Source organism: Myotis davidii, unplaced genomic scaffold (genome assembly GCF_000327345.1).
Source record: "Myotis davidii unplaced genomic scaffold, ASM32734v1 scaffold289, whole genome shotgun sequence".
Classification (NCBI taxonomy): domain Eukaryota; kingdom Metazoa; phylum Chordata; class Mammalia; order Chiroptera; family Vespertilionidae; genus Myotis; species Myotis davidii.
In genome coordinates, this window is record NW_006299717.1 from 2,032,643 (window position 1) to 2,060,488 (window position 27,846).

Sequence of the window (27,846 nt, forward strand, 5' to 3'; positions counted from 1 at the left end):
TGTGTGTGTGTGTGTGTGTGTGTGTGTATATATATATATATATATATATATGTCTAAGCAACAGAAGGACCGAACTACCAGTTATTTTGAAGCACATTGACCACCAGGGGGCAGATGCTCAACACAGGAGTTGCCCCCTGATGATCAGTGCACTCCCACAGCAGGAGCGCCACTCAGCGAGCTTACCGAAGGCACAGCGGGGCTGGGATGAATAGAGTGGTGTGGGCTCCTCCCCGGCCACCTGCTGCTTGGCACACTACTACAACCTTAAGGGGATGTAGGACTGCTGGTTTTGGCCCAATCCCTGCAGGCCGAAACCAGCATTCCAACATCCCCCAAGGGGTCGCGGATTGTGAGTGGGCACAGGCCAGGCTGAGGGACCCCACCAGTGCACTATCTGCGTTGTGTGAGTTCTTTCACACTTTCCTCTACATTTCCTCAAATTTCTCTTCACTCTCCTTTCAGTCAGATCACCTGGTACCTTTTGTCCACATCTACCTATTGAGGACTTACCAGGCATCATGTTAAGTGCTTTAAACACATTGTTTCATTTCACTCTATGATTGGGTCTATTATTTTACAAAAGAGAAAACTAAGACTCATAGAGAAATTCAACAATTCTTCCAGTTATATGGTTGATAAAATGGAGCACTGGAATGTGAACCCACATAAACTGCCTCCAGAGCCCACATTCTCAACCACCAACTCTACATACTTCTTTCCCTTCAGGATTAGAGGCTTTAACTTGGGTACATTCTCATTTAGTAGGTTTCCTAAGAACCACACATTCTATTGAAGCTACCCTTCCCTTTTATCTCCCACCAACAGATAAATCAGAAAGTATAATCCTGACTTTGTCCCAGGTAACTTTGAGATAAAGAGGACTAAATACATTTTCCTCTGACCCTTCAACCTCCCCAAACCCAACTGAAATAACATTTAAAAAACAACATGAACAATTAACCCACTGTAATAAATTGTGTGCATTTAAAATAATAAAAAACAGATTTTAAACAAATATCTAGATGTTGTTAGCCATGTTGAGACTGAAACTTGGTGACTGCAGAGGTGGCAGCCACTACATGCAAAGCAAGTCTTAAGAGAAGCCGAATGAGAAGCAGGGTAGAAACCAGGGGCATCCACTGAAAGTGTATTTGCAGAATAATTGTACTAGTCTGCACCCCCCATCCTTGGTAGCAGCCCACATTTACTTGGCAAAAATCTGGATAGCTCCTCTCTAAACAAGGTGAATGACCCATCTAGGCAAAGCTGTTTTTATGGCTCCTCATGGTCAAGTCCTCCTTCTGCATTTGAGAGCCTTGACAGCACAATCTCAACTTTCTCACAATAAATTCTGTCAGTTAACACTGCCTTCCTACTCCATCATACACAAAGCCCAAAGTAAAAATTCCAATGCAAGAAAGAGACATTGGAGAAACTATCCATTTAGGCATTTTTTCCCCTTAGAAGTCAACAGAAAACCAAGCTTCACCAGGCAACTGAGAACAGAAACATGAAGGATAAGACTAAGACAAATATGAAAACTGGTCTCAAGAGAATCACAGATAACAACCCCAGAAGAGCACAAGTCTAATCACTAACATACTCAGACTATATTACTATATTATTATTATTATTATTATTATTATTATTATTATTATTATTATTATTATTATTATTATTATTATTATTATTATTATTATTATTATTATTATAAACAAGAATAGGTTACCATGAAGAAGAAACTTTCAGGGAAAAAGAGCAAGCTCAATGAAAGTATAATGGTTAAAAGAAGTGCTGGAAGATAAAGTAGACAAGAGGAGATGGAAATTATAAGAAAAGAAAAATCGCCAATCTAGCAGGCCCAAGATCTACATTATGAAACCCAATAGAGAAGAGAATGTTCAGTTGGGGGAATATCAAAGACAGTCCTCAGCTGAAGGAGGACATTAGTCTTCAAATTTTAGGGGCCCAGCAAGCATCCAACATCTTGAAAGGCAGGGGGGGAGGGGGGGGGATGACCGGGGGATGACCACTGGATGCGTCACTACAAATTTTGTAACACCAAGAATAAAAACACAATACTAAGAGTTTTAGAGGTGAAAAAAAATCTGATATATCACTTAAAAAAAAGAAAATCGGTGGCACTGACTTCTCAGTAATAGCATAGAAGAGAAGGAACAATCATTTTCATCCAAGAATTCTATACTTCGTCAAACTTTCCACCATACTAGGCGTAGAAAAGACATTTTCAGAAATTCAAGAACCCCAAAACTCCTAGAAACTTGTTTGGGGGTTATATTTCCAAAAATGAGGAATAAAACAAAGGTGAAAGGAAATTCTGGAGTGACACAGTATTTTTTTTCCTTCCACAGATATAAAGGTAACCTACAGGATGAAAATACTACAACAGAAACTGTCAGGAGAGAAATGCTCGTCGATCTTATGGAGTGGACTGTCTCTAGACTACCATTTTCTCCTATAAACTATTCTGTGTTATGATGTGCTACCACGTGTTACTTTTGAAAATGGAAACATAATAGAAAAAGAAATAAATGAGTGCCACTTGTTCTCTCTTTGCTCTTTCCAGAGAAAGTCTTACTTTGGCCCACTGTAAATTTAAACTAGTATTTAATGACAATCTGGATTAACTATTACTTGGAAATCCTATTTTTCCGCCTTTAGTCCACAATAATTCTCTTCTTATAACCTGTTCTCTGCTGCTACTTTACAGCTGATGGTATTATCTATTATTCAGAAAATGATGACCTTCTAAGATGAACTCCTTGGTTCATCTTATCCAGCTAACCATCTACACATGAAAACAGAAAATGTATTTATCTATATCTGTATCTCTTTCCATATACTCTTGGAAGGAAGTAATCCTTCTAGATTTCTGCCTCTAAAGAATCTTGCTTTTGCATCAGTTCTATTTCTCCTAATATTTCTATTTCTTTCTCTTCGTGTATCTTTCCTTTGTATTTTAACAAGGGCAAAATATTTCCCTGTCTAACCACCCCCATACCTGACCCTGTTTGTCCCTCCAACCGCCATTACTTAATGGTTTTTAATGGCTCACCTAACCCTTTAAACGGAATGATTTCTATCTGTTGCCTTTCTCTCCTTGTTATGAAGTGCCTCATAATGGCCTCCCATCAAGCTTTTAATCCACCACATTACATGAACTTCTTTCAGGGTTTCAGTGATCTTCTGCTAGCTACAGACAACAGCTCCCCTTAGTCTTCATGTTTCCTGGCCCCTCTTCTCATGCATCTTTCATAATACTGTATAAAGTTTCTTTAGCATCCTTTACTTACTGGCATCTTTTTCTCTTTCCCAGCCCCCTAAATGCAGTCCTTAGCCCCTTGTTCTTCTGTATTCATTTCCCTTACCCACTTGCACACCTTTAATCTGTTTCTAGACTAATAATTTCCAAACTAGGCCTATATTTATACTTTTCTACCGGACAATCTAAAATGACCTAAAATTTAGGTTATCGGAAACCGAAAATAGTTTTAACCAGTTCTCCTTCGCAATCTTTTTCCTGCCATCAATCTCATCTTTCTTCTCTCAGTTCCACATGTTTAGAACTTTATACTCTTTCTTTAGCCAACTCTAATCAGTCATTAAATCCTATTATTATTTTAAAACATTTTGCTTACATTCATCTCTTCTCTATTTTACTGGCCACTACTCACAGAAAACACTGTGAATAAATGGGATAAGCAGGAATTGGTTATCTGGCAAGTCAAATATTACTTTATGTGCAAAAGTAAAAACCTATCCACCTTCACCAGATAGCAAAACATTTTATAGACTAAAGGACTCTCCTATAACATTAATTCTTAGTTTATCTGGTTTATAATATTATCATATATCAGGCTTCTTTAACATGAGGTACACATATGCATAATTTGAGGTATCAAAGAACTCCATGGAAAAACTACAATTTCTCAAACAGCAGAAAGTCTCCTAATAGGTTAATTTTTAATGTGTTGTAGAAAGAGGTGTATTCAGCCCTAACCAGTTTGGTTCAATAAGTAGAACCTTGGCCTGCGGACCAAAGGGTACCGAGTTCAATTCCAGTCAAGGGCACGTACCTTGGTTGCAGGCTCCTCCCCGGCCCAGGCCCTGGTTGGAGCTCATGCAGAAGGCAACCAATTGATGTGTGTCTCTCACATCAATGTTTCTCTGTCTTTCCCTCTCTCTTCTACTTGCCCTAAATATCAATGGAAAAACATCCTCAGGTGAGGATTAACAAAAAAACAAACAAACAAGAAGTGTATTCATTTAGAGCAGTGGTTCTCAACCTTCCTAATGCCTCGAGCCTTTAATACAGTTCCTCATGTTGTGGTGACCCCCAATTTCATTATTACAAATTGAACATAATTAAAGCATAGTGATTCATCACAAAAACAATATGTAATTATATATGTGTTTTCTGATGGTCTTAGGGGACCCCTGTGAAAGGGTCATTCGACCCCACAAAGGGGTCGCAACCCACAGGTTGAGAACCGCTGATTTAGAGGCATAAGTGACAAACAACTGTACTACTGGATGCTCATAAACTCCTGCAGCAGACGGGTAAACCCTTTCAAAGCACTCCCCTGTGGCTCTGCTAGAGTGCTCCTATCTCTAAGTCTAATTGCTGGGATCTAGTGAAGGTGAATGGTCAAAGCTGAAGGGAGCCGTATCTCAATTTTCCCAAGTATAGTTGATTCTCTGCTACTTCAAAGCGATGCCAAGTCATATTTGCAGTTTTCTGTTCACTAAAAAACACAGTCCTACTTTTAGACTTTCCCTCCACATTCCAGTATCCCTTTATCATTCCTATTGCTCTTAGGAACCAAAGAACTTTTAAGCATATATGCATAACCCATGGACACAGAGGGCCTGGGGGGGGGTGGGCAGATGGGTAGAGGGCAAAGGGGGAAAATGGGGAACTTCTGTAATACTATCAACAATAAAGACTACATTAGCATATTTGCTCATAATGATTTGTATAATTTATCCTCCCTGTGTTCACTTTTAAAAATAAACATTAGTTACATTTCCTGCTCTCTATAGCTGAAATTAGTAGTGTTTATGTTTCTGTACTTGTTCTGTGTATGGGATCAGCTCTCAGGGGCAGGATGCACATTTACCACTTCTTTTGCATGTCACTACAGGATCTACTGCCGAAATGTCACACTGGTCTTTGAATCAATACTGGGCTGGCAGACTAACTACAGTGCCACAGCTGGTCCTATATTCCACGTAAGCCACCACTTCTGAAGGTGTGATCTACACCCATGACAGCAGGTGATACAATAAGATTATGGCTTTAATCGGCATGATTATGAAATACTTCTGAAGACTCTTCATGAGGGGGTTGCCTTAGAAGGAGACACAGGTATGAGGAATAAATGCCAGCCCACCTGCTGGCAGGAGAGGCAATGGGACTGTCTCTTCAAATAGATGAGCAAGCAGGAAAACGGATAACATAACTTGTCTTGGGAGCAAGCAGCACGATGAGACAGTAAAAACGCATCAGCATACATCATCCTATCATGGCTCAGTGTCATTCCCAGCCTCTATTAGCCCTCGCTGCATCAGCGCAAGTCCCAGACACTTTATCCTGTTTATAATTGCTGATGAGCGGTAATAAGGCCTCCATGCCTCAGCTCCGTCCGTTCCACTTCAGCACCCACCTATTAGGTAATAACTTTTATTTACAGCCTTGCTTGATGCGCTGTTCTATTAGTACAACTAGGAACTGAGTAGAGCACAAAAAAAGTCTCCTTAATGGGCAGTATCAGTGCGAGGCCCCGATGATTTATAATGCTGCATTGTGGCTGTTCTATCTGGCTCCTTCTGGTAAGACTGCTTTGGGAAAGCTACACTTCTAACATGCTGTGCTCTTAACAGGCACATACATGCTATGGAGCAGCACCTGAAAAGAAACCCCCCATATCCACCCCCCAAATAATCCAAAAGTTTCAGAGGAGGAGAGGGGTATTAAATTCCCTTGATATCCTTTTTAAAACAATGTTGGCTCAGGCATTTTGCCCCAGTGGAGCAATAGAACAGCTAATTAATGGAAGTTCAGGGCTTCTCTCCTTAGTAAGAGTGCAAGCTATGATAAAATAAATGACCACAAAGGCAAAAACCCCCAGTTGTAACTGCATTCAAGGATCCAAGCAAACTGAATTAGCACAAAGCAAGTGAACCGTGAGCAGCTCACCACCACAGCCTGGGCTTCTCATACACCCACATACCCCAAATAGCAACAAGCCTCATCACACTGCCTTTTCCTTTTTATACCGGAGTGCATTTTAATCCTCCAAGTACAAAAATCCCTGTTAGTAAGATTGGCATCCTGGCTGATATTCATTTATATTAGCCTGTTCTCAGAAAGGAAGCCACTGCTTCTCTTGAGGAAAACCCAAACAAGGCCTGTGAAACGAGCCAATGACTTCAAGTTCAGCAAACTCTCATACATGACATACATGTCTAGCCAGCCTGTAACACAAACACAACTGGGGACAATGGGACCTAACTCTCATTCAGGAGTGCAAATGAAAAACAGTAAGCTCTCCCTAATCTTTTGTCAGATCTATATATTGTATGAGGTGCTTTTAAATTCAACTACTATTACTTACATATTGAAATCAAATCACCTAATTATACAGTGCTTTTCTATCTCATTCTATTCTTTAATATAAGCAACAACTTAGGCAAATTAAAGTTGATATAGGCAAAAAAACCAAAACACCACACATGAAAAAGCATGTAGCAATTTATTTCCCTTCCCCAGTTTTCCACTCAATGGCCAAAAAGCACATACTGTCAGCAAATAAACTATGGCATACATGGTAACCAATGCCTTTTTTGTTTTTCCCCTTGGATGGTAAAACATAACACGCACCTTTTAGATTAGACATTTTTTTTTTTGCAATCTTCCAAATAGTTGGTATTCATTTTTGTCCCCTGCCTCAAGAATTAAATGAACTCCTTTAGGACCCAAGATGATGAATACACAAGGTAAAACATCTTTTAAATACTTTTTCCTTGCCATGACAGATTACTGTTTTGATCTTTCTTCAATGGTTACATTGAATGCTAATAAAAAAAAAAAGGTTTATATCTTCCCTAATATCCTCCTGATGGAAACTTGCATATTACAAAAGTAGGTCAAATTTCTAACTTTCTGTCTCAAATGTTGATACTGCAGGCAGAGGGGGAAAAGCTGTATCTTAAGGACCAAAAAGAAAGAATTTTCTTAAAAAAAGAACTGAATTACATAGTTGAATCACGCCCAAAGCTGCCTTCCTTTAAGCTCTACAGAGTCCTTCTTAGAAGAGTCATTTACAAAGTGTAATACGGACTAACACAGTTTATAGTCACCGACTCAACTCTCTAGAATACAATGGCCGAAATGTTTCCACGAATACTGACTTTACCAGGAGATAAAACACACAACTGTGGGTATTTCTAAGATTTACAGGGCCACTTCTGATTTAACACTGCCACCCTTTAGCTTCTGAATCAATTTAAAAGATCTTCTAGAAACCTCATGGTAACATAACAACAATGAAACATTCCCCTTTAAGTGGCTTCTGAACACTGATGTGGAAAGTGTTTAGCACATCAATCTTCTCTTATCTCCCAGGTGAAAGGGTTTTCTTCTCTTGTCTTTGTAAAAACAGACAATAATATCACAAGCAGGTTGCCTGAGAGAAATGAGCCAAAAAAAGATTTTAGGGAAAAATGGGAAACAATGAACAATACAAGGCTATCCAGTTCATGTCACTGTTCATCATGCTGGAAGGAAAATAGGTGACCTAAAGCGTTAATAAACACGTGCTTTCCAAGAGGAAAGAAAAGAAAAAGCAGGCAAAGGATAGTCAAACTGAATTAACATGCTTCTTAAAGAGTGAAAAGATGGTACTTTCTGAGAAAACCTGCATTGGTTTTTAATGGGAGTTTCTAGTCCCATCTGCTTTCATCTCAAATAATACTACAGCTCACGTATGGCCCCACAAATGGCTATTTTACTTGCTATTCTACTAACTATAATCACATTTTTAACATACACAGAGCATTTTAAAACTATCATTTTTCAAGTCATCAGAGAGAATATTATTTGCTCAACAAATGTGCTGGAAGAAGAGTAATAGTGAATATAGACATAGTGGAGCAAAAGCCTGTCAACAGTACCATCAAGTCTGCTACCTTGTTTATGACTTGTTATTTTAACTTCAGAAATAAAGGGACTATAAAATGAAAACACAAAATCAAGCCATAGGGTGGTTAAAACGGGAAAGGAGCTATTTCCTTTTTTTCATATGCTAACAAGTCTATGCTTTGACATAGTCAACCCAGGTCCTAGAGTTAAGAACTGCTTAATGCTCCATCTGGAAGGAGCAGAGTCCTTGGGTTAGTCATGTTCAAGGATCTTCCTGGAGAGAGACTTTTTCTCTATGAACATTTAAGAAAAAACATGGTTCTATCTGTCCATTATAACTTAAATTGTAAAGTTTACCAATAGCAAACTCCAATACATAAAATACAAAATAACTTCTACTGTAGCTCTGCAAATAAGTCTTATTTAAAAAAAAAAAAGTTACATGTCTTTTAAAAAAGGCAAAAAGACCTCCCACAAGGCATTTTAAACATAAAAAACATGACTTTCTGATCCGGCCAGCATGGCTCAGTGGTTGAGTATCTATGAATCAGAAGGTTATGGTTCAATCCCCAGTGTGGGGGATGCAGGAGGCAGCTTATCAATGATTCTCTCCATCATTGATGTTTCTAACTCTCTCTTCCTCTCCCTTCCACTCTGAAGTCAATAAAAATATATATTTTTAAAAAAAGAAATGCAGATTTTAAATTAAATTATTCCCAAATGATTGTGTGTGTGTGTGTGTGTGTGTGTGTGATGAGTCAATGTTTCTTTGGGAATCTGGAGAGAAACATCAAGATATTCACATAAATATCCAAGGACTTCCTGAAGATATTCACATAAATATCCAAACACCTTCCAAATAAAGTTGTCTAAAAAGGATGACCACAGCTCTGATTACGTTTTGGCTTAAGGTATAACTTAATAGTTAGAAAAGATGAAGGACAAAAGGTGGATTGTTGCCAAGGAAAGTGAACTCTTTTCCTTCACAATATATTCATTCTTGGCAGGAATGTTGTGAGAATTAACAAGGGAACATGTGCAAAATACCCAAAGCCTTTGAAGAAAGGTAAACTCTCTCTAGTAATCTGAAGGTGTGATATGCTTTAACTCTCACATTCTAACCAAAGCAACCTGGGATTTGGCAGCACTTTTCAACTCTTTGCTGACAATTCCCAGAGCTCTACAAAGCCACAAAGAACCTTCACTTAATTTTTCTCTGCTTTAAATACCAAAATAATCATGGTGCTGCTGTTTATTTTTTTTCCATCTAAAGATGACAGAGTTTAACTGTTACCAGTGCTATGTAGCCAAACCCAACATCTAAAGAAAGGAGTTTCTCACCTAGTTCACAAATAAAACTCATCTTTTACTTGCCACTACTACTTTTCGCAACCTGCTTCTTAGACTTCTTAGACTTCCAGTTACCACAGAGCAATTTCTTAAGGAGTTCCCTCTTGGGGAACTGGGTGGAAGAAGGTGAAGGGATTAGCCAAAGAACATATATGCATAACTTACAGTCACAGACAATACTATGATGATGGCCAAAGGGGGAATGGGGCTGGATGCACGTGGACAGGGTGTGTGTGGGAGGGGAGGGAGGGAGAATGGGGATATGTATAGTGTCAACAGTAAAAATAAAGTAAAAAAAAAAAAGAGTTCCCCTTCTCACTTTGATGGTTGTAGACAAACCACTCTACACTTTTTTCCACCTGTTTAAATTAAGTATCCTCAGATCAACATTAGTCCCCTGAAACATAGAGACATTATTTATCAACCACTCAGACTTATAATTATGGGCCTAATGCTAATCTTTAGATCTAATTTTCAAAATACTAAAAAGAAAATGACCTGTTCACTGAAAAGGTCAATAACTTTTGTGTATATGTGTGTGTGTGTGTGTGTGTGTGTGTGTGTGTGTGTACATTCTCTAAGATATTTGGCTGTGTACCTTTAATATGCATCCTATGTATTTGCTGGTTTTAAACTGTATGGACTGCTATATAATTATAAAATAAATCTGCAAAACAGAAATTTTAAAAGGCTGGGATAAAGAACTTTTACTATTTTCTCCCCATACCTCACAGATTATACATTATATGCTTTCTTCAGGGACTGTTGACCTAAAGAACCACTATATTTTAGCCTAAGTATCTTTTTCCTAACACACCTCATTACTATGCTGGAGGCTGCTTTAGGTCCAACCTTGTATTTGAACCGATTGGCTTGGAGCGGGTCAGTAGGATCTAATTCACAGGGTCTCTCTCCAAGGAAGAAGTGATACTACTGTCAGGTAATTATTTATAGATCATCTATGCCTGAAGCCCTGTGCTCTAGGAGCTCTTTGGGAGAGCTACCGTGACTGTGCCCTTTTATGGCAGAAGCACCACAGAGCATGCTAGAAGTATGAGCTCTCTCTTAAAGAACCTAGACATAAGGAATACAAGAACACTCCAGCAATGTAACACTACAATTGATGATGACTCATAAGGAAAATGCTCAGAATCCCCATCATGGGCAGTCTGCTGATTCAAGGACAGACAGAAAGATGGAGACAAAGACTGTCAACCTGCAGTTCTCAAAGCAAATCATTCAATTTACCTCTGACAATCAGGAAACTCTGTCCTCTGGTGTCAGGACCATAGTTTTTGTTGTTATTTAAATATATTTTTAATAGTAGCCCTTCACATGAATCTGTGCACCAGTAGCTCTCTGCGGGGCCTGGCCACTCCGCGCCCGCTGCCCAGAGGCTCTCTGCGGCCCAGAGGCCCATCCACGCCCCATCCAGCCTGGCCAGAGGACCATTTGTGGCTGGGAAATGCAAACGACTTCCCTGTCTGTTCTCAGAACTCCGATAAAGGGCTTCGTTCCTCTTTCTCGACCACCTTTCCACCCCTGTGCCTCCACCACCAGCTCCTCCTGTCACACCATCCTCCACCCCTCCACCATCTTGCCGCCCAGACTTGACCTTGCCCAGGAGTCGGGAGCCACTCGACTCTGCTCAGCTTGCAAGTTCCTTCTCTTCTTACGCAAGCGTTCCGCGTCCCGGCATGGCCAGAGGCCCATCCATGGCCGCGGTGACGAAGCAAGCATTCTGCCAGGCCACTCATGCTGCCTGATCTCAGCAGCCACCCTCCAACCCCCGGGACTGGGGGACTTCAGCGGGGCTGAGAGGACTGGGCGCCGCCATCTTGTGGCTATGGGCACTGCCATCTTTTGTGATGGAGTGACAGTTAATTTGCATATTACCCTTTTATTAGATAGGATTGATTTTAGAGAGGGAGAGAGATAAAAACATCAATGTTGAGAGAGAATCATTGGTTGGCTGCCTCCTGCACACCCCACACTGGGGATCAAGCCTGCAACCAGAGCACGTACCCTGTCTGGGAATCAAACCATGACCTCCTGGTCCATAAGTCAACGCTCAACCACTGACCCATGGTCGGACATCAGGGCCATAGTAAGTTAGTTCAGTGAGTCTGAGGGGGCACAAAGAAGTTTCTTGGAAAGTGCACCAGGCTGAACTTGATAACCTTTAATATGCAGGCTGAACGATCTCAACTTTCTTCCGGGCTTTTTAGATGATGACCTGGACATTGCATTAATTTCCTTCCAAGTCGGAAATTCTCAATCATTTTCTAGTTAAGAGCTATGTAGTCACCTAAAATAAGGCCTGGAAATGTGTGACTGAGAGCTCAATCCTTATCATTTCACTTTACAGAGACCTAGAAATATTACGAGTTCCTACTGTAATACTAAAATGCAACAAAAAATGTAATCAACATAAAATCAATTAATGAAACTAGGTACAGCAATGAATTCTGCACTTCTAGTCTTCTTTCTACCTAAATTACCTCCTGATGTGTTATCCCCAGCATTTAATGGTTGACCGCTGTATACACATACTCTTTAATGATACAATTACACTAAAACAGCAATTACTTTTAGAGATCTAGTATGTGAGCTTTACGCACATTATTTCTTACACCAAACCTATGCGATAGATTTATCATCCAATTTTACAGATGAAATACAAATTTTGAGATATCAACTTATTTACCTAAAATCACATTTTGTAATACATAAAGCTAGGATCTGCTTTTAGAACTCACATTTTAAACACTACTTCATTACATGCTATATTTCTAAATATGTGTCTCCCATTCTCCCTATCTTATTCAATGATATGCTTTTCCACCATCTGGCTAGGAACATGATTATAATACAAAATTTGTGCACTGGGTGGGGGGGTCCCCCCCCTCAGCCTGGCCTGCACCCTCTCCAATCCAGGACTCCTCAAGGGATGTCTGACTGCCAGTTTAGGCCTGATCCCTCTTGCAATCTGGGACCACTGGCTCCTAACCACTCACCTGACTGATCACCCCTAACCACTCTGCCCCACCGGCCTGATCATTCTTAACCACTCTCCCCTTCTGGCTTGATCACCCCTAACCGCCTCTGCCTCAGCCCCACCACCCTGGCTTTGTCCAGAAGGATGTTGGTCTATCCTATCTAATTAGCATATTACCCTTTTATTAGTATACCACCCTGGCTTTGTCCAGAAGGACGTTGGTCTATCCCATCTAATTAGCATGTTACCCTTTTATTAGTTTAAATGTGATAAGCAGTAACATGATGTAGTGCAAAACAACACAAGCTTTAGTATCTGAAAGATCTGTGTTTAAGTTCTGTTTCTCTTTCTTACTACAATATTACTCCAACAAATGTACTTAATTTTCTGAGTATCTATTTTGCCGTCTATAAAAGAGGAATAACTCTCTTGCAGAATTGTTCTGCAGATTAATTGGTCATCTATGTAAAGCATATTGAATGGTGCCTGGTAATACAGTTAGCATGAAATAAATGCTATTATTATTTTCAGATACACAAAATAGTATGGGAGAAGAAAACACCTGCCTAAAAGATGAAGGACACAAGTACACAATATTCAGAGAAGGATTCCTACTAGTTTTGGTGCCTAATCTGAGCACGTGAGTCTCTTTTTCTCTGTCTCTCAGGATTACCCAATGTGCTTGAGGTTCACTCCTTGACTGCTACCTACACACATTGGTAGTGCTAACAGGAAACCCTGCACTGAGGGCCAAGAATGTAAGGATAGAAGAAAGACTAAAGCACACTGTGCATGTAAAGTGCTGGACCTGAAATCAAAGGACTCTGAATGTTCCCATGCTTCTGGCTGGAGTGGGTAGGAAGCTGGCTCTGACTTCCCACTGGCTAATCAGGATGGTCTGTCTCTCTCCAGGGCACAGTTCTCTTCCATCTCCATTGTAACTACTCAGTGGAGCTTGGGTACTAAGGGCAGGAGGGATGCGAGCATCCCAGGACCTTCTCACACAGCCCTGCCTCAAAACTGGTCATGTGGAACAGAAGAGTGAAATTACATTCCCAGAGTTCAATGCCTGGATGCTACTCAGGAACTATGCAAGGTCAGGCCTGTTTGAGTTAGTTTAACATAAAAATTATGAGCATTTGAAGGGGCTGAGGTTTCAGAATGAGTTTGAACATAGGAATGGTTTGTGCTATTATTGTTGAAAAGTTAAAAGGACTTTTTAAATTATGAAAAATACTCTGACTGTGACCTTTAGAAAAACAATATAATTATTTTGACTCTTCCAAATATAATCCTTGAGATATTTTGAATAGCAGGCAGAATTATTGGAAAAGGCAAATTTACTGTTTAAAATAAATTGAGCTATAGGCTAAGGGAGCAATGGCCATTATGACTGCTTTTTAGAGAGCTACAAGATTCATGACTTCATATTTAACAAAAATGTCACAGATGCACAAAGATTTTTTGGGAGACTTTATATATCTAAAAAGAGTAATTTCAGTGTACCCCATGCACTGAAGATGAGAGAGAAAGTAATTTTCCAAAACTATTAGGATATTCTAATAGTCAAGTTAAAACACTGATTAGCTGCACTACAACTTCTTTCACCTTCCAGTCTCCATTTTTTAAATACCTTTTTTAATAAGTCCAAGACTTTATTAGCCACATGCTAGAAAATGGGCAATATATGTTTCATGTTATAATATTCTTCAGACATTAGGAAACTGTCTATCTTCTTGGTTCTAGGTGACAGTTTAACTCAGTCAATCTGACCTCCAAGAGCACCACTTTGATCTCTGCTCACACTCCACTCCCAATATTAAGCACAAACTCTATCACTTCAAAATTGATGGAAGAAATTAGAGAGCATCCTGGCAAGGACACATTACAACCAGTAGCTAATTTCTGTGAAGAATTCAGGTAAGAATGAAGCCGGATAAGAATGGTGTACGGCCCTAGCTGCTTTGGCACAGTGTCAGCCTGTGGACAAAAGGGTCCTGGGTTAGATTCTGGGCAAGGGCACCTCGGTTGCAGGCTCCTCTTTGGCCCGGGCCCCGCAACCAATCGATGTGTTTCTCTCACACCAATGTTTCTGTCTTTCCCTCTCTCGTCTACTCTCTAAAAATCAATTAAAAAAATCCTCGGGTGAGGATTTAAAAAAGAAAAGAATGATGTACGTACCTGTACCACAGGATCTTTTGGTTGGTGTGATTAACGAGACATGAGCTGTGTCTGTGCATGGCCCACCTAGAAATAGAAAGGCAGGCACATCAGTCAGGACATACCCGCTACATGCCCATAGCTGCTATCTTGGATAAAAAGAAACCTAAAAAGGCAGGGATCAACCTGCAATAATGCATAATAGAAAAGATGGAGAAGGTGGTGATAGTGGTAGATGAACTTAGTTCAGCAATTTAGATCTATATTTTTTCTACATTAGAACATGCTTTTCATAAAAACTAACTGAATATCACATAATGTTAAAAAGTTAAAGGATAAAATTTTAACTAGAATTCCAATCCAACGAGAAGAAATTACCCACAAGTTTGGGGAGATGAGCTTTTCTACAAAGCAACAGCAGGAGTACACCCTCTTAGACTGATCTCAGTTGTTTCCCTACCTTTGAATTCATTGCAAAACTAGCCTTATTTTTTTCTGGGGGTGGGGGGGGGAGCTGCCTAAGGAACAACAAACTGCTTGTCAAAAGAAATATAGATCATTTTAATATATAAAGAGAGCATTGGAACCAAGAGAGAAATGTCTAGTTTAATTATAAGAATATGATATAAAGAGGGCATTCATGGAATCTTTGAAGGTCCAGAAATCTAATGGATAGGCATCATTCAAGAGTATGCAAAAGATTTAGTCAGTCAGTGGGTGAAGGCTTGAAAAGCAATAATTTCAAGACCACCAACAAATTCTTAAGTTGGTTCAGAATCAGGACTACCAACAAGTTCTTAAGTTGATATTGATATATACCTCAACACTCCCCACCAACCATGCCCTAACTTCTGAAATTAGAAGTTAATAAATAAACATAAAGACCACTGGTTCTTGATATGCCCTTGAAAGGGCCGTGGTGATGATCATAAAGAAATAGAACACACAGGCAAATGTTACACATATTTCCTGAAAAGGGTCCCAGGTGACTATGACTAGTAAAGGTAAACATGGTTAATTGACAGAGTTGTATATCACCCAGAAGGTGATTTCATATCACTGAAGTTACTCATCGAAAGAAAAGAAAGATGAAAAAGCTCTGAGACCTATTCTTAGAGTTTATGCCACGAAGATCCATGGGATTGAGGGACCTAGAAATCATACCTAAGAGTTCATTGTTAGTCCACTCTTTTCTACACCAAGGACGTAACAGCAGTTTGGCAAACCTTAGTGGGTATAAGAAGACACAGAGGGGAAATGGGAAAGGAGAGGAAAAACTAAGTAAGTGTATTATTAATGTCCAAGAGCATTTAGCAAATACCTATTATGTGCCATCATGGGTCAGTCTCATGCTCAGGGAACTTACAAGTTTATTAGGAGGACAAAATTTGTGTAAATAACTGAGAAAAATACATGATAGCAATAAAGAGCTGGATCAAAAATGATCAAGTGTCAAAGAATATGGAACAAGTAATGAATGCTAAATGTAATCAGGAAGACGGATATTCACCATTGGCCAGCATCACTTGGAAATACTTTTGAAGAATTTCAAAATAAGGCAAGAATAAAATGGAAGACCAAAAAAGCAGGGCATTTTCTACAAATGTCACTTCTCCAGAGAAAGCTTAACATACTAAAATTAAATAGATTCAAATAGGCAACTGTGACATGGAAATAAGTAACATGGAGCCCTGGCTGGATGGCTGAGTTGGTTGGAGCGCCATCCCATACACCAAACAGTTGCGGGTTAATTCCTGTTCAGGACACATATCTGAATTGAGGGTTTGATCCCTAGTTGGGTGTGTACGGGAGGAAACCCATCAATATTTCTCTCTCATATCAATGTTTCTCTCTCTCCTTTCCTTCTCCTCTCCTCTTCCCCTTTCTCTCTCTCTTAAAAATTGATAAACATATCCTTATGTGAGAATAAAAAAGCAAAAACAATACAAGCTGCTTGACTCAATCAGGAGTTAATGTACATTTATTAAAATCTTTAAAAATATTTTTATTGGTTTTTAGAAAGGGAGGGAGAGAGTGGGGGGAAGAGAGAAACATCAATGTAAAAGTGGAACATTAATCAGCTGCCTCCTTCACAACCCATATCAGCAAACAAGCCTGTATTCTGGGCATGTGCCTTGACCAGGAATCCAATTGGCAACCTTTTGGTGCCTGGGACAACACTCAACTAACTAAGCTATACTAGCCAGGGTTATTAAAATCTTTTTAAAAAATTGAAGTATAACAATAACAGCATAAAATAGTAAAATGAAATGTACAAATCTTAAATCTATACTGAAATGTACAAATCTTAAATGTATACCCTGAAGAATATGTGTGTGTGTGTGTGTGTGTGTGTGTGTATAATGACTATCACATAAAAATATTAGAATATTTTTGGAATCCCGAAAGTTCATGGTAGCATTTTTAAAGTACAGGTTTCCCAGACTTTGACTCTGGACATTTTGATGCAATAGGTTGGAGTGGGCAAAGAAAGAGATTAGTGTGCATTTTTAGACCAGCAGAGCACAATGTAAATAATAACAACCCAATTAGTTCCAGTCTCTGATAACAATTTCTTTAGCTCCCAGCTCAATATCTGGCCAAGATCACTGAGTTCCCACAACACAGTGAGCTGCACAGAACACAAGAGTCAGTAACGACTTAACCACCAGAATACTTTTATAAAGAACATAAAATAGTTTATTCATTAAATTATGAGAAGGGAGAAATAGGTCAAATCAAAACCCTCAAAGAAATTTGGCTGGGACTCATGAATTAACACTCCCATGTTTACAAATGCAAACTTTACCTCATCAGTAGGGTGACAGTTACCCTTTCTGAAACTCCTAATGAATGAAATCCTAATGCAGGTTTGGCAAGTAGGCAAAAAACTTTAAGGCTACCTAGCATACATATCTCAACATGCATCACTATGAAACTGTTCCCCAGAGAGCTTATTAAACTAACAACCCAATCCAATATATTCACTACATTACAGTAAATACAAATAGAACCAGAGCTGAGCCAAAACAAATTGACAGCAGTAACTAGCAGTGATAATAAATCCCAGCTTTGATACAATATTATAAACAGAGAGTTTGGAATTTAGTTTGGTCTGGCAGACTATAACCTATGGAACTCTTTAAAAATCCAGAATAGATGCATATGAACACTGTACATATAGACTACAATAACTGTGGTGACATACAAAATTAATGTACTCTCAAATAAAATAAGTAGCCACAGGAGATATGATGTATACTCCTACACAATTAATTTCAAATCAACTCTGTTAAAATGAATATAGGAAATTATGGGTCACTCAAGAGGAACCTTTTCAGGTTTCTGTCTACAATAAAAATATTAACACGAGTCCCATGTGGCTATAAGCAAACAAAATAATTTTGAAAGTTGATGGCAAGGGTCAAAGTCAGGGCATCTGCTCCATCAAGAAATGCTGTTGGCCTTTTTTTACTGGGTTAATGTCTGAGAGAAGGGCTGGCATATGTTCCCACAAATCATTGTAAACTCTATTTTTGGCTCTTCTTCCTCTTCTTCCCAAGCAGTAGGGTGAACTGAGCTAATAACTTAAGAGCCAGGTGTGAAAAGTGTCCTGATGGCTGAGTTCTATTGGTGAGTGTTGTGTGTGTGTGTGTTGTGTGTGTAGTGGGATCAGGTTGGGAAAATAAATGTATTTCTAAGCACAGAACGATTCCTATCATTATCTTTGAGCCTATATTAGTGGCAACTGAGTTTTAAATAAGTTTTGGATTTTTAAACGTTAAAAAAAAGCACAGTTAAATGTTTCTTCCTTAATCTGACAGACTCTCTCGAGCCAGGTAACAAGATTAACCAACATGAACTCACTTTCAACCAATCACCATGACTGCTTTTTACTTTCTTTTGCTAAAACAAATTATCAGAATATTTTCAAGTCTCTTCATTATCTGAAGATATTCAGTATATCATTTTGCATTTGATACTACATTCAGAGGACTTATTCCTAAATTTCAACAATTTAGAGTCTGTGGTAGCTGTGGTTTGTGACCATAAGTCTGAATACCCTACCTTGTCTTCTAGGGATGTTTCTATTCTTGTATTAAAGGTGTCATACATAATGCAGCACTATGAATTGCATTTGCAATTCCACATGAGAGCCATGAAATGAAATTCTTCAGCTTTATTCCCAACAACTAGAAATCTTAATAGCATTTGCAACAGGGTAGTGGATTTTCTTGGGGAAATAGTACTGATTTCAGGCCTGTAAAGCTGAAGACAGGGGTCAAATCTACATATTAAATTCACTTTAACTTACAAAACCAGGACTGAATAAAGATATCGGATTAACCATCAATACTAACATTTCAAGCTAAAGTAGCAGAATTCTTTAATTTTCTTTTAAACTGTAGAATTACTGAGCATGCCAAAAAGCCCTGAGCTAGCACCCATAAACTGGCTGAAGACTATGATTCAGGAAAAGCAGAGAACACAGGTTTGGAGGACAGCTGCATTCAGGCTGGCAATCATTTTAGGCCCTCAAAATTTAAGGCTGAATAAATACAGAGAAATAGTATTTCTCCTTAACCTTGGAAATAGAGATCAGCAATCTACCCGGAAAGCTTTTGTTAAAACAGCTGTGATGACTCTTCATTTTTAGTTCTTGGTTCTACTGTCCTCATTGGCTGCAGTTACACCATGTACTAAAACACATCAATTAGGACAAATGGACTGTCAAGGAGTCAGTCAACTAAAAATTACCAGAAGCTCAATAATCAAACAAATATTCTATCAGATCCTTCATGCTAACTGCAAAGATTTAATACACAAAATAGCCATTCCTTTTGCAGATTTATAACACTTTAATATTCTTGCTTAATTAACATGACATTTACATAACAGCATCTAATTAATTTCCAACTAAAGGCACTGTGAGCTAATTAGAAATGCATCATCCTTTTTTAACCAGTTTGTCAATTCCACTCTCTCTTAATCTGCACATTGTTTACCTTTGCAGCATCCAAGTTTTCCAGGCTCATAGTTCTAAAGGTGATTTCCGACTACAGATTCAGGAGCTAAAATTCTCCCCCCTCTCTAGAGATTTATATCATACTGAGAGTTTTTTGATGAAGCCTTTCAAAAAACAAACATCATGCAATGGAGATAGTGAAATAAACTCTACAGTGTCTCCTGATGTGACCATATTAAGAATGTAAAACTATCTTTTAAAAATCTTCAAAGAGTCTATATTTCTTCAGCAATAAAATATTCATTCTTTTAAAAGCCTTTAATGTGCTAGTACACATGAAAACTTAAAATAGTAAATGGTAATAAGTGAGTATCAGGTACAGATCAGAATGCATAGAAAACAAGTCATCTCTTCAGAAAAGAAAACCTATCCTCCAACCTCACCCTAAACCTGCAATTCATGAATCGTTTTAATCAGAAAGGACACAGCTAATCTGTCTACAGAATTGAGTTTGAAAAGCACCATCGATTAAAAACAAGGATACATAAAGATATAATGAGTGGAAATCCAAGTTTACAGAAAATCTTCGGCACAGATAATAGCCCTCCCACTTCTCCAAATGAAACTCCCAAATTAAACCATTTACAAAGATTGTTGCACAATCTAAGTGTTAATCTCTCAGTTAGAAGTTCTACCCCTAACTTGTCTCACAGCATGTAGATCTACTTAAAAGATTCACGAGGAAGAGATTTTCAAAACGAACTGAAGTTGATATTGGTAGCAATCTATTTTGCTCATAAAGGGCTTCTCAACAAAATTTCATTACCATTCCATGCCTATTCCCCTATATGTTACAGTGCTGGGCAGTTTTGCAAATATTAGTGTGTGTGTGTGCGTGCGTGCACGCCTGTGCTGGCCCATGCACATGGCCGCTTATGAGTCTACTAGAGGTCCAGTGCACGAAATTTGTGCACGGGTAGGGTCTTTAGGCCTGGAGGATAATCAGGGCAGATTGGGGCCTTCCTTCCCCTGGCTGCTGGCTACTGCTTCCTTTGTTCCATGCCGCCCCCGGTGGTCAGAGCACGTTAAAGCAGGCAGTCGAATTCCTGGTCGGTCAAACTCCCGAGGTGACAATTTGCAAATTAGCCTTTTAGTATGGGAAGGATTGCTCAATAGAAACAAAATTAAAAATTCTCCCATACCACCTTCCTCAGGGAAAAACATTGCAAACAAAATGAAATCAGGAATGCTTTCCATTTGCCTGTACTGACAAACTCTTACAGCAGAGTCGACATTCCTATTAGTGATGTATTTTGGAAAAAATGCCCTCTTCTGAACAAGCAATGACTTTAATGAAATGAGCCTCAGGGCGGGGACAAAGTTTTACTTATTTTGGCAATCTAGCACATTAAGTGTTCAAAATATATTTTTCCATAAGGAATATAGGTCGATAATATTGTAATAACTACATAGGTTGCCAGATGGATACTAGACTTATTGGGGTGATAACTTTGTAAAGTATATAACGGTGTAATCACTGTGTTGTACACCTAAAACTAATATAATACTGTATATCAACTGTAATTAAAAATAAAATAAAAATTGAAAACTGGAAATTTGCTAAAAAAGCAGATTTCAGATACTTTTATCACAAAAAATGGTAACTAAGTAAGGAAAAGATATGTTTATTAGCTTAACTGGTAATAATCACTATATCTATATCAAATCAGCCTGTTGTATTCCTTAATGTACAACTTTTATAAAAACAAAAGAAAAATATTTTCTTTCACTATTGAATGAAACTGGTCCAGGCCAAAAGCAATGACTGAACATACATAGCTGTTCAGAAGGAACTGGAACTCATAATAAACATAGTTGATTTTCACCATATTTACATGTTGATCTAGCACAGCAATTCTGAAACATTCTGGTCTTGGAATCTTTTTACACTTAAAAATTATTAAGGACACTATGGATGTTTTGTTTATATGGGCTAAAACTATTGATTTTTTACCTGGTCTAAAATTAAAATTAAAAAAAAGTAAAATATATCCTCATTTAAAATTCACAGAAATAATTACATGTCAACATGTTTTATGAAAAACTTTAAAATTTTTTAAAACTATGAGAGTGGCCTGGCTTAAAGACACCTGGATTTACATCTGCATGTGTACATGCAATCTGTTTCAAGGTACTTATACAACACATATAAAGAAAAAATACCCTTACACAGATATGTAACTGAAAAAGGAAGGACCTTGTGGGCCCCATGAAGGGCCTTGGGGCCCTCCACAGGTCCTTGAACCACACTTTGAGAACCAGTTGGGTAGAACAAAACAGTGAACCTAAAGGTAAATATAATTTCCAATTTCTCCATACTTTCCTCACATGCCAACTGGTTTATTCTAGTCTTGCAGAAACCAACTGATGTACTAGTATAAATAACAGTAAAAAGTTTTCCCATTTTCAACAAAATAATATTTAAGTAAATAAACACATGGGACAGTGGAATAAACTCTACAGTCATTATTTCAACACAGCATATTTTATTTCTGCTACTTGTGGAAAGAGTAAAAACATGTTTCATGGAACTCAAAGAATTCTGAGCAAGCAGTTAAATTTGTCTGATTTTAGTTTTTTAGACAGTCTCTCACCTAGAACCATTATGACCCAAACAGAGCTTCCCATATATTAAAATACTGACTGCTAAACACCCACCACCAATACTCCAAATTATGATGTGATGAGGTACAACAGCAATTAACACTGAAATTCTAAGCAACCGTCTTGGAGATCAAAACTAAGGACCCTTTTTGAGAGGTTACATCACCTGGATAATGAAGTCAGTTCTATTTTTAGACACTTTGTTTCTCTCTGGGACAAAGCATATTTAATATGGATATGAAATCAGGAGCTGTCGCTTCTTCAATTTAGACTTCAGTTCTGACTTTACAGGCTTAACTAAGGCCCAACTTAGATTTCTGTATTTGCATTTTACCACCAACATGAGCATGAATTTCATCACATCAATGGAGAAACCACTGAGCATCAGCAGAGTTTTTATTTTTTTGACACAGTTCAGCTACCAAGAGCATTTTCATAAAGCTTGGCATACATTAACAACTGAAAGGCTGCAATGCCTTCTTCAGAAAGGGAAGTGACGTTCTTCAGAGAAAATGGAAAAAGATAATTATTTAGGCCAGAGTTCTTCCCCATGAACATTTACAAACAATTTTGGTGTGGCTCAGTGGTTGAGCGTTGAAACATGAACCAAGAGATCAATGGTTTGTTTCCCAGATCAGGCACATGCCCGAATTGTGGGCTCGATCCCCAGTGGGGGGCATGCAGGAGGCAGCCAATCTATGTTCCTGTCTATCCCTTTCCCTTCCCCCTTCTCTCAAATCAACAAAAACATTTTTAAAAATAAAAATAATTTTGAACACAGGTGCTCTTTCTTCTTCCTTGCCCCTTTGCTGAGCCTCTCCTAGAGGCAGTGTTTTCAGTGACACTGAATAGAAGGTGCCTTAGTCTAACCCTTTTTTTAAAAAAAATACTTTTATTGATTTCAGAGAGAGACGGAGAGAGAGACAGGAACATCAATGATGAGAGAGAATCACTGATCAGCTGCCTCCTGCATGCTCTACACTAGGGATCAAGACCGCAACCCGGGCATGTGCACTGACTGGGAATTGAACCATGACCTCCTGGTTCATAGGTTGATGCTCAACCACTGAGCCACGCTGGCCAGACTAGTCTACCCTTTTTGTTTCATAGAGAACACAAGCAGGTCTTACTAAAAGGACCTCTTTTTGCAAGTAACAGTGGAAAATGTCACAATCTGAATTACGTAGAGAAGTGTTTGTTTCAATATTTTGGAATTTAAAAAATTCTTTAACGAGGTGGAATCTTATTGGGTTTTTTTTAAGTCTAAAGCATCCTTTTGATAGATTAAAAATTAAAATGTTATTAAGTAATGAATACAAAATGTAAAGTTATATGTAGTCATTTTTTTGGCATTGGCAGCTCTGGATTTTTGGAGAGAAGTTCACAAACATAATTAAAATATATTCATGTAAAGTTGACATAACTACCTCTAACACACCCACATTAATGCCCCTATAATAATATAATTTTTTTTCAGCCAAAAACTTCTGTCACAATAAAGGTTAGGTTTAGTTTAAAATCAGCATGTCACCCATTACCTGAGTCTACACATAACAAAAACAATACGACAATTGCAAAGGGCTAAAGCTGTATGAAGTGTGGTTGTTCACTACGACCTTTACTTTCACAGCAAAGTATAGAACATTTCATTTAATAAGAACATTTTTAAAAATTTTGCATTCGCAAAAAGGGGGCAGTGATGATATTGCTTTAAAACCTAGTCTGAATATCAACTGTAAAATCTCATAGGTGCCCAGCAAATCTTTATAAAAAACTAACCTTTCAGATTTGTAGGTTTCTAAAGGGACCCTTAAAATGAGTGTTTAAAGTTTGCAAAGGGGGATTTTGAAGGGGGAAATTCAGGTGAGAAAAAAAAACTGTTATTTCACAACAGGTAGGTGGCTGTTTGCACAGTTAAAAAGCCTCCTATTATCTTAAAAGCTCTTGTAAAAGGGATGAATTGTCACCACAACAAAGTAACCAAATAGCTAAACATGGTAGGGAAATTGCCTTTTTGAGTTGCCTCATCTTGAGGTTATGAAATGGCACAGAAAATAATAAAAAATATTAAGCAGCTTTTCAAAATCAGGTTCAGGCAATGAGAAGCCTCTCTTTAATGTATCAAAACACATGTGAGTAGGCTTCCAAAATTAAGAAGAAGAAACTTTTCTAAATATTTAAATCAGTAAGTATTTACTGAGCATTGCCTTGCCAAACACTATGCTGGGTGCCATGGGGCACAGCAAAACAGCATAAAAGAAAATCTTTGTTAATTGTCCTGGCCAGTGTTTCCAAGTGGTTATAGCATTGCCCTGTGGCCCACAGGGATGCAGGTTCGAGTCCCAGTCGAGGGCACATACCTGGGTTGCAGGGTTAATCCCCTGCCCCTGTTAGGGCAGTGCAGGAGGCAACCAATGGATGTGTCTCTTTCATATGGATGTTTCTCTCTCTTTCTTCCTTTCTCCCTCCTTCCCTCTGTCCTCTCTCTTTCTCCCCCTCCCCCCACCTCCTTCCCTCTCTCTGCCCCCACTTCCTTCCTCCCTTCCACTCTCTCTAAAAATCAATGGAAAAAATATCCTCGGGTGAGGATTACAAAAAAATCCCCCAAAACCTTTGCTGATTTTGGGTTTCATCTTTAAACTGGTACCGAGAGATGACATCCTCATGTCAAAGAGGTAACCAAGACAGTTTGTGATTAGATGTTTCAGGTAAGAAATACAGGAATTCCTTGGAGGAAGGAATCAATACGGATAGAATGGTTTTGAAGTGGGCTTCCAAGAACATGTAAAAACTTGGTATATATGAGTACCATGGTGTCAGCTGGGGACAAGGGTCTGGTTTGGTTCAGAGTTCAGCATCAGTGCTGGGAATAGGCAGGTCAGGTCAGATACAACAAGGGTCCAGATTACGGGGGAAGATTAGATTAAGAGATCAACCAAAGGATTTGTATGCATGCATATAAGCATAAGCAATGGATGCAAGACACTGTTGGGGGAGGTGGGGAGAGCATGTGCCGGGGGGTAGGAGAGGCCGGGAGAAGGTCAATGGGGGGGAAAAAAAGGAGACATATGTACTACTATTTGTAATACTTTAAACAATAAAATTAAATGTAAAAAAAAAAAAAGAATCTGGATGACCAAATAGGTGATGAATCAATAGAAGACATCCCTTTTTGGTTTAATACAATATTAATGAGGGAATCATCTGGTAAGTTTATAGACTAGAACAAGATTAGAAGCAAGAACAGTATAAAGATTAGGGCTGTAATCATATAAAAACATGGTGGCAGTGACAATTTTGCAGACCTTTAATATTTCTCCATTGAGTTTAACTAGAGGATCATAAATTCATAATTAGGAAATATGAACAATACCAGAACAATTAAGACTTAATTTGTGTACTTAGATAATATATATGTACTCTAAAATTAAAGGCCCCTTTAACAGAAGAAATTTTAAAAATAAGAACACTATGTAATTTTATTCTAATAAATTTAGAAATCTAGATAAAATGGATGTTTTTATAATATTAATTACTAATATCATCTTTAAATGAAACAAAAATATGAATAGTCCAATATCAGATATTGGGCCAATCAGTTTCATGAATAAAGTTCTTCAAGCTTTCAAAGAATAAATATACTGCATAATGTCAGAACATCAAATATAAGGCTATGTTAAAGCACAGGAAAAATTAAAAGCTTTCCACATGCACATCACATATAAACACATTCATATGTAAAATTAACTCACTTATTAAAAAAGTTAAAATTTAGCCCTAGCTGGTTTGTCTCACTGGATAGAGCGTCGGCCTGCGGACTGAAGGGTCCCGGGTTTGATTCTGGTCAAGGGCATGTACCTAGGCTGCGGGCTCAATCCCCAGTGGGGGGCGTGCAGGAGGCAGCTGGATCAATGATTCTCTGTAATCACTGGTGTTTTTCTCTCTCTCTCTCCCCCTCTCCTTTCCTCTCTAAAATCAATAAAAATATTTTTTAAAAGGTTAAAATTTAAAGTAAAATTAGTATTTTGAATTCAGTGAAAAAGTTTCCCATTATTTTAAAAGCTCTGTTAAAAGTGATTATAATGCAAGACAAGTAGGGTTTATTCAAGGAGTGCAAAGATGGTTTAAACACTGGAGGTCTATTAAGTTAGGAGATTACACATTAAAGGAGAAATCCACATGACCATCTCAATAGATGCTGAAAAAGCATTTTATAAAATTCAACACTCCTCTCAAATTTAAAAAAATATATATTAGCCACTTGTAAACAGAAGAGTTTCCTTAATCTGATGCATAATACCTACAAGAAACCTACTGCAAATACTGCAAACACTGTATTTGTGAAATCCTACTAGAAGTAGTCTCATCAAAGTCAGGAATGAAAAAAAGAAAAAATATAAAGCTGTAAAGAAGAATTTCTACCAAGAAATGTATAAGGTTTGTATTAAGAAAATAATAAATCTTTACTCAGAAATATATAAATTTTGAATAAAGACAAATGGCATAATGAATGTCAATTAGTATGTTAAAATGCCCACAATTATTCCCAATTAAATTTATATATTCAATGAAATCCCAATCACAACCACACTGGAATTTTTAATAGACCTCTACAACATGACTAAAAAACTTATCTGGAAGAGAAAATACAAAATAACAAACGAAATTTAAAAAACATAAACTAAGGAGGAGTAGCTCCATCAAATAAAAACACCCCATATAATATACAAAATAAACTCAAGATGGATTCAAGAACTAGATAAATTAAAAGCTAAACTATAAAAGTATTAAAATATACAGAGAAAGTATTTTTATAACCCTGATGGAGAAAACCTAAGAAACCCAAAAACCTAGAAGACAAAAGACCAACAGACTTGAATTTGAAAGTCTGTATACTTCTAATGGAATTCAAGGCACCCAAATAAAAAATAAAAGCCAAGTGACATACCAGAAGAAAATATTTGTAAGATATATAACAAAGGTTTATTACTCAGAATATGAGTTCCCACAAATCAGTAACAAAAAGATGCTAATAAATAAGCAAAGAATGCAGATAGGAAAATTACTGAAGGTATCTACACTAATAAAAGACAAAGATGCTAATTGACCATACCTTTGCTACACCCTAAAACACACCTACAAGCCAATCAGAACAACTATATGCAAATTAACCCAACCAAGATGGCGGCCGGCAGCCACAAAGCTGGAGCAAGCAGGAGGCTTGGTTGCCCCAGCGATGGAGGAAGCCAAGCTTCCCGCAAGCCCTAAGCCAGCTGTGGCCTCCGCTAAAGGCAAAAAGTTTCAATTATAAAAGATAAACAAATTCCAGATACCTGCTTCCAGCCAGCCTCCACTGGGAGCTTGGGTGGCTAGGGATTGTGGCCAGTCTGCAAACACCATCAGCCCCTCACCCAGGCTGGCCAGGCACTCCTATATAATAAAAGGGTAATATGCAAATTGACCCTAACAGCAGAACGACTGAGAATGACCGGTCACTATGACACACACAGACCAGCAGGGGGCAGATGCTCAATGCAGGAG

General features: G+C 38.2%; 1 protein-coding gene across 1 annotated transcript in view; it reads right to left on the reverse strand.

Annotated features, from left to right (window-relative positions):
- Nucleotides 1–27,846, reverse strand: part of ZFAND3 (zinc finger, AN1-type domain 3) — a 254,518-nt gene that overhangs the window by 58,261 nt on the left and 168,411 nt on the right. The window contains exon 3 of the mRNA XM_015571879.1: nt 14,697–14,762. Within this exon, the coding sequence (XP_015427365.1) occupies nt 14,697–14,762 (66 nt within the window). The remainder of the gene's footprint in view (nt 1–14,696; nt 14,763–27,846) is intronic.